Source organism: Pteropus medius, unplaced genomic scaffold (assembly GCF_902729225.1).
Source record: "Pteropus medius unplaced genomic scaffold, Ma_sr-lr_union100, whole genome shotgun sequence".
In the NCBI taxonomy this organism is placed as follows: Eukaryota; Metazoa; Chordata; class Mammalia; order Chiroptera; family Pteropodidae; genus Pteropus; species Pteropus medius.
The window spans coordinates 660,010-668,011 of record NW_024350398.1 but is presented as its reverse complement, the minus strand read 5'-3'; the positions used below and the strand labels follow the sequence as shown (position 1 = coordinate 668,011).

Genomic DNA, 8,002 nt, shown 5'->3' with positions numbered 1-8,002 from the left:
CACACACACACACACACACACACACGGACCACGCGGGCCACGGCCACCACCCTGGATTTCCTGGCCAGGGTGAGGCCTAGCAGAGGTCCGGTTCAATTCCCCAGGACCCCGGCCCTCATCTCCTTCTCTGGCACTAAATAAAAGTGAATAAATACTAAATAAATACAGCTGGGGCCCACTCTGCCTTCCCCCTCCCTCCTGTGACCAGCAGGGCAGAGAGGGCACCCTAGATAGGGGACTGTCTCCCAGCCCCTCAGTCCACCATGGCTGCTGTCCAGAGCAGGGGATTGGCAGGGCCAGCCTGCGGCAGGGCGGGGTGTGGGGGGAGGTGGGCCCGGCCAACCCCCACGAGGCCCGGAAGCCCCTGGCTCCCACTAAGTCCAGGCCAGTGCCTGGGAAGGGCGGCCGGGGTGGTGAGGTCACTTCCGGCCGGCCCAGGGCCGCCGCCGGAGAACCTCCAGGATCTGCGCCTTGCGGTGCAGCCAGTCCTGGGGAGCGGGGCGCGCTGGCGAGGGGGCCGCCCGGGGCACGAAGAAGCTGTACCGCAGGCGAGCGCCCCGGGGGTCTGCGGCCACCAGGACCTGCAGCGTCAGGGGCTGGGCCAGCGGCCCGCGGCCTGCTAGGGTCTCGGAGGCTGCAGTGGCCCCACTGTAGTGAAGGTAGCCTGCCCCGGGCAGCGGCACATCCGTGGGCGATGGCGCCAGTGTGTAGTCCCCGTTGAGGGCGTAGGAGCCGTCTGGGAGCTTCAGGGCCAGGTAGGGGCTCCGAAGTCCAGGGGGCCCTTGCTGCCGGACCAGGATGTGGGTGGCCCCCGCTGGGATGGTGACCACACTGCTGTACCCATACCTGTGTGGAAGGAGGAGGGGGGGGCTCAGCAAGCACCTTCCAGAATCCCCCAGAACCTTCCAAGCCACGAGTGTGTGCAAGTGTGAACGTGTGAGTGTGAGAGTGTGAGAGAGGTGTGAGTGTGTGTGAGTGTACAAGGGGGCTATCTCCTCTGACCTGTGTGACTGTGTCCAGCCTGGATCTGAATACCTACAAATGTGCCTGCCCACTGGCCGCTGGACCTTCACACCTGCTGTCCCCTCACCAAGGCGCCCTTCTGAGCCCTGCCCACTCCTGCTCTCTGTCCTAGGGGAGCCTTCCCTGATGCCCACAGGGCCCCTGCCAGCGGGGCTGACACCTGCTGAGCAGGTGGGACACCGATACGCCTGCCCTCTCGTCCATGTTGAGTTCACCTGTCATCCCCCAGGCCCAGCAGTGTCCCGGAGGGCGGGGGAGGAAGTGAATAGCGGATGAACCTGAATTTTCTGAAGGAGCCAGACTGCTTGCTGCAGCTGGAACCATCCCCACCGCACACCATGCACTTGTCAAACTTTTTTTTGGAGCCAATGACGCGGTCACAGCCAGCATGGATGCAGCGGCCCTGGACACAGACCGAGGAGCTGTCGGGGGAACAGGGCGTCCCGTCTACCACCTGGAGACAAGAGAAGGGGAGACACAAAGGGTTGCTCCCCAGTCAAGAGGGTGTGGTAAGCCAAACAAGACCCATATCCCACCAGGGAGAGGCTGTGGGTGCAACGGGGAGAGAGCTGGGAACATCGCAAGGGACAATAAACAGGATGACAATGACATGATAAAAGCCGCCACCTTTAGAGCACTCTCCGAATGGGACATTGTGCCGAGTGCTTTGTGAGCATGAACATAAATCTCACGGTCACAACTTGGGCGTTCTAGAGATAGAACACTGAGGTTCAGAAAGATTAGGGACTTGCCCAGTGGTTAGAGCCGGCGAGCGAGCCCAGGTGGGAACTGCAGCACCAAGCCCTAAGCCTCGATGGCACCGTCCCAGGTGGACACTAGAGGGCAGCCGACCCGCAGGAGTCCCTCCAGAGTTTGCTCTTCCTTCAGCCCTCACCCTGCCGCCTTGCCACAGAGAGGGCGAGCTTGGACATCCCTGCCTCCAAGAGGTCTGTCCAGAGGTCCAGAGGGACTGGCTATCCATGAGCTCATTGAGGCACCACTGCCATCTGGCAGAGGAGCCCATGGGAATGGGGCCGAAGACTTGCCCCAGAGACCACACGCCTGCATTGTCACGACAGGGACCCCCGGAAGATGGGGAGGGGGACAGAAGCCGAAGGAGATGGGGCAGCTCCCGGGTGGGCAACTTATGCAGAGTCTGGGGCTTGTTTTCCAAACGGTCCCACGCCCCGACCCCCACCCCTGGGGCGGGCCTGGCACCGCCGTGGGATCGCCAGCAGGGGTGCCTATGAGAGTGTGCGGAACAGCCAAGCTGCGGCACCCCAGGCCTCACCCGTGGCTCCAGCACGTAGTAGTAGCCCAGAGCCCGGGCCTGGCAGGTGAGTTTGCACTGGTCCCGGGGGCCCACACCCACGTAGCGAGGGGCCCAGTCCATGGGTCCTGGAAAGCTCTTGAAGAGGTCAGTGCGGTGGTTGTAGGCAGCACACTGTTCTTCACGGAAGGTCAGCGCTGCAGGGGCAAAACGGCCAGTCAGAGCCGCCCCCTCGTCACACTGCCCACCAGCCCTGCACCTTGCCCCTCGCCCTCCAGACAACTGGCACCTGTCCCCCTCACAGACTGCCAGGGAGGGCTCCTGGAGGGAACCAGCTGCACAGCAGGGACAGTCAGCACCTCCTCGGTCCCCACACGCCAGGGACACCCCTTCCCGCTCGGCTGCACCCTCCCGAGGGCCCCGTCCCCCCCACTCCTTACCAGAGCCACCAGGGCAGTCCTGAGTATTGCAGGACCGGAAACGGGTGTGACGGCCCTCACAGTATTTGCCACCGTTCCGGGGGGCGGGCCGCGTGCAGTCCCGGGAGGAGAACTGGACACCGCCCCCGCAGCTCCGGGAGCAGTCGCCCCAAGATCCCCAGTGACCCCAGCCACCAGCCTGCGGAATCTGCAGAAGCACAGGATAGAGAGGCAGGATGAAGATGCTTTCTCCTGGGCTCAGGGCCAGTCCCACCCCAGACCCTCCGCCCCACCCCGGCCCCGGATCTCACGTCGAAGTCCCGGAGCTGGTCCACGTGGAGGCAGCGGCCACCCATGCAGGCCTGTGAGGGCCCGCAAGGGGTGCCATCTGCCCAGGGCGAATGCTTGGTCTGGCACATGGCGTGACCGTTGAGATGACCAGAGCACCAGAGGGCAGCACAGGGCGGTGGCAGCTGCGGACAATGGTGTGACTCAGGCCCAAAGGTCAGCTGGCACTGGCGGTCAGCATCATAGTCTTTGCCAGGGAAAGTCACAGGCAGACGCAGGGGAGCCTCTGGCTGGTCTAGGAGACAGTGCCCTGGGAAGGGGGCAGGGGTACAAAGTGAGCAACGGGAGAAGGCGGCATTCTAGCTTGCCCGCGGAGCGCTTGAGCCCCCTGGGGCCAGATGGACTGCAGGATGCAAACCCTAGGGCTGGAAGAAGCTTTAACTAGTGGTGGCAGTTTTACTGGGTGCTTACATGTGATGGGCCTCAGCACCTCACCTCCTTTCGCCAACTACAGAGCTGCCAAGTCGGCTTCTAGTCAGCAGCCCTGTCCGGGAAAGGGGAGTGCAAAGCGGGGCAGGCCTGCTCACCGTAGCCATTGTCCAGGAAGTCAGTGATGAAGCGGGCACTGCAGGGGGACCAGGGCTCCTCAGGGTCCACATGAGCCATCACAGGGGCCATGACATGGTGAGAGGTGCCCCCAGGCCCATTCAGACCCACACATGGCTTTGAATTGTCATGCAGCATGTTGAAGACATGACCTGTGAGAGCAGAGGCCATGCTAGGGTCCCAGGGTCCCGCTCCTGTGCCCTCAGGGGGCTGCAGGTTCATTACAAACCTGGCTGCAGCCGTGGGTGGTCAGATCTGTCTCCACCCTGCTCCAACTCACTTCTTGGCTCTGAGGGCTGCTCAGTGTGCAGCCGCCATTGTTGTTTCCCCTCCCCCAGGTGCACTCAGGCCCGGTCCCCACCCAACGCTCCCAACCCACCCATTCTGTCCTGACTCTTACGAATAGCATCTGCCAGTACCTGTGCCATCCCCAACACATAAGCAGTTCATGGTAGGTTTCCACCCGCTACCTCGTTTAATAGACAAATCAAAGGGTTGTCCACACCCAGAGCAGAGGCGGGTGACAGCCTGGGACCTAGGCCTGGGAGAAGGAGGAAACCCCGTGCCCTCGTCTGCACCTGGGGAGCTCACGGTTCCCTCGCCTCGGCCCTGACCCCGTCTCCTCCACCCGCCTCACCCAGTTCGTGAGCAGCAGTGAAGGCCGACTGCAGTCCGTCGTCCTCCACGACAGCACAGCTCCGTGCCGGGTCACACACAGTGCCCACGTCGGCCATGCCCAGGGTGTCGCAGGTGGAGACCCCACACAGGTCCTGTGGAGCGGTGGTAGGAGACGCATGAGGGACCCAGAGCCCATCGGGCTGGGACAGAGCAGGGGGGACGCTGAGCCTCCTCGGGGCCCAGGTGGCAGCGGTGACGGGGCTGAGACCGCGGCGTCGCCCTCAGCAGCGGCGTTCCTGGAGCCGCATGGCAGGGTCTGCGGTGCTGGAGGGCTCACCTGCCGGGTGAACAGCACAGCCGTGTCAAAGTGGTCGGGGTCCGAGTCCTGGGGCGTGTTGAGTCCTTGCTGCCATGTGCAGAAGCTGCGCAGCGTCTGGGCCGCACTGGGCCCCACCTGGGGCCCTTCCTCGCCGGGCCCCAGAATCACTAGCCGAGTCACCACCAGGTTGACAGGGTTGCGGATGCTCGGGTGCTTGAAGGCCTTGGCTGCCGCCGCCATCACTGTCAGCAGGTAGCGCCTCAGTCCGGCGCCATGGAAAGCAGCCATCTTGTCGTCAGCCACCACCAGGGTCTCCACGAACCTACTCAGGGAAGCAAAGCGCTAGAGAGAAAAGAGGACAGGAGGGTCCTGAAACAGCCTCCTTGACCAGGGGCCACCCCCACCCCCCGCCCCGGAGGCTTCCTGGGTCAGCTCAGCCTGGTCACACACATACCCCATGAGACTGGGCTGGTGCCTCCCCCACCCCCAAGCGCCAGGGCTTTTGTAGTAAGTCTGAGAAATCAGCTGTTGGTTGAGAGCAGGGGAGGAGGGGGTTGCCACGTGCTAGGGCGCCTGGGCCCCGAGGTGGAGAGCAGCTAGCGCTGCCTCTGGGAGGGACCTTGGGGCCCCCAGGCCTGAGCATGGCTGGGGCCTGCAGGACTGGGGCTACAGGGCTGGGCTGCAACGTGTCTGCCCTGTGTGGTTGGAGGAACACTCAGTCAGCAGCCAGGGCCGGGGCCAGGTCTCAGCGTGGCGGGTGTGGAGGGTGCGTCTGGTCTGCATTAAGCTGGAGAGGCGGGGTGGGGGTGAGGAGAGGACGGGGCCCCAGGCAGCCCAGCCAGTCCCGGGACGGGGCTGACTGGGATAGCGGACTGCTGGAGAGGAGGTAGGGAGTGCCTCCCCCTCCCTGTCCACTCCTGCTGGCTTGCAGTCCCCAGCACAGTTTTGGAGGCAGCATCAGAAGCCAGAAGCCAATCCCTGGGGCCTCAAACCTCCCTCTTGTAGCTGCTGGGGAGTGCGGGGCGGGGGGCGGGTAAAAATCAAATTTGGGGCACAGGAAAGAATCAAGTCCAAGTCTGTCAGAGAGCGCTGTGGCCGAGGCCAGTGGCAGTAGGGTGCCGAGGCCAGGCAGGGGCTGGGCGGGGAGAGGGAGCGGCCATCCGCAGCGGAGCCCCCAGGCCACCTCTGGGAACCCTCCTCGGGGTGAGTGGTTGCCAGGGGAGGCCAGGCGGGACGAAGCCGGGGATGTGGGTGGAGGGGGTGCGGAGGGGTCAGTGGCACAGACTCCGTGCGTGCGGGACGCCTACCTTGGCTCTGCGGGGGCTGGGGCTGGGGCTCCCAGAAGGAGCCTTGACGCTGCACATGGGGCCTCGGCCACTGACGGGACTCTTCCGGCGCAGGATGTGCGCCCCGGGCCCCCCGGCGGAGTTGGGGGCGCCTCCCTCCAGGGGCTGGATGTGGAGCTCGGTCCCTCGATACTGCAGCACCCCTAGCAGGGCTGCCCCGTCCCAGTGCAGAGATGCCACCGACTCAGGGTCTCCATTGATGGTGCCAGTGAGGTAGGTGCCCGGCTCGGCCCCACCCAGCAGCTCGGGCGCCTGGCCCAGGTACTGAACTGTCAGCCCCTCGACCCGCACACCCGGGTCTCGCTCCAGCTCTAGCAGCAGCGTGTCCCCAAAGGCGGGCAGGCGGTACAGCAGTCTGGCAGGATCGCCCGAGCCAGGCAGGACGCTGCCGTTGAGCTTCTCTGGGAACACGACCTCCTCCTCCTGGCTGGCCGGCCGGGCCAAGGGCAGGAGGGCGGATGCCAGCAGCAGCAGAAGCAGCCTTACTGGCCCGGAGACGGGCACGGTGGGGAGCAGCCGACGGGGGCGGGCGCCCCACGGCCAGCAGCTCGCCAAGCTCCTCCCGGGACACAGGTCCGTCAGGGACATGGCACTGCTGCTGTAGCTGAGCGAAACCGAGCCGTCCAGGCACCGAGTCCCACACGCACTGGCTTTTCTCTGCAGCCCGGGGCTCAGACTAGCGCCAAGGTCAGGGGCAGTTTCCAGAGGAGCTGGGACTTTCACAGATGCAGAGAACTAGGCCCTCGGCTTAGGAGAAGTGCCTGGTGTCCTGGCTCCTCCCAACTTCCCTCCCAAATCCCTGTCTCCTGCGTCTTTGTCTCTTCCTGCCCGTCCCCTGCAGCTTCACTGGCCTCCCCTCTGTACGCCTTCAGACCCCGGCTTCGCCTCGGTGCCTTTGTCCCTGTCCGGCGCTCTCCCCCAGTCTATGTGTCTGCGGGTCTCCCTGTGGGTTCTTCCCACGGGCTCTCCCCGCCAGCTCTTTTAAGCATCTTGAGCCTCCGTGATTGGCTGAGCTGGAAGCCAGTCAGCCAGCAGCTCTCCGGGTGGGACTCAGATGGGTGTCTCATTCCTTCCCAAAACCCTAGTTTTTGTCTTCCTTGAAAAAAATGGGACTTGCCCAGGGGAGGAGGGTCTCTAGCAGCCGGATGGAGGATCATAGGCGCTGGGCCAGCTGATGACATCGCCTTTTCCCGAACCCCACAGGAGGCCCTCCGCCACCTCTTTCCCAATTTGGTGGACAGAGCCCCACGAGGGGTAGGAAGTCAAGAAAGGGCCCGGCCGACACGCACAGAAAGGACCAAGGTCTCAGGAGAATTCTGGCATGGCCTCCGGTTTCTCAGGGCTCCCCCAGACCGCCCTCTGCCCCTAGGGGCTGCTTTCCAGGCTGAGGAGAGAGAGTGGGGACAGGTACAGAAGCCTCAAGAGGGCAGACAGAGAAAGCAGCTGTTGGCAGTGCTGGGGAGTCCGCTGCCCAAGGCAGGGCGCATCTGCGGAGGAGGGGCCCCGGGGCGGCTGAAGGCTGTGCGGGAAGCGAAGGACTTTAAGCTTTTACAGACCGAGGCTCCAGGGTCCCTTTGCCCCTTCAGGCTCCCCCTTCCTGAGTTGCCACTACCCGCCCCTCCGAAGTCTGCAACAGCCATTCCGCCTCCATTCCCCCGGGCTCCCCTCCCACTTCCTGACTCCCCGTTTCCCTGGCCCAGCTCCCAGTCACTTACCCCAGGCTCTTGGTCCTGCTCCCACCCTGAGCCCTCCCCCAGCCTCCAGTGCGGAACCCAGAGCCCTGGGCCAATCCTTGTCCCTCGGAGGGAATCCCCACCTGGCTCCCTGCTCTGGCCCCACCTTCCCCTGAGAACCCCACAGTTCCTGGAATATCTAGTCATGTTTTATTTCTCATTCTCTGGTCAAGGAGAGGCTAAGGCACTGTGTCCGTAGTAACAGACACAGGAAGCCGCGCCTGAGGTGGGAGAGTTGTGGGGATGGCGTTAGGCAAAGGAAGCGGAATCACTACCTGGGTTCTGGGCTGCAGGGGACTCAGCAAGGCGGTCTGGGGGTGGGGGGGCTCTCAAGGCGAGGGAGGAGAGAGCTCGGTCAGGGGCCACGTCTGCTCCCCCCG

The 8,002-nt window shown here is 64.2% G+C and overlaps 1 protein-coding gene across 1 annotated transcript; it reads right to left on the bottom strand.

The window, feature by feature from the left end:
- Nucleotides 1-6: 6 nt before the first annotated feature.
- Nucleotides 7-6,504, bottom strand: ADAMTS4 (ADAM metallopeptidase with thrombospondin type 1 motif 4). Its single transcript, XM_039839873.1, has 9 exons — nt 5,851-6,504; nt 4,562-4,885; nt 4,244-4,376; nt 3,588-3,758; nt 3,024-3,310; nt 2,734-2,920; nt 2,315-2,490; nt 1,302-1,477; nt 7-846 (listed from the first exon to the last, which is right to left on the bottom strand). Exons 1-9 carry the CDS (start codon nt 6,475-6,477, stop codon nt 420-422), a joined length of 2,508 nt encoding a protein of 835 aa, XP_039695807.1. The 5' UTR covers nt 6,478-6,504; the 3' UTR covers nt 7-419.
- Nucleotides 6,505-8,002: the final 1,498 nt, after the last annotated feature.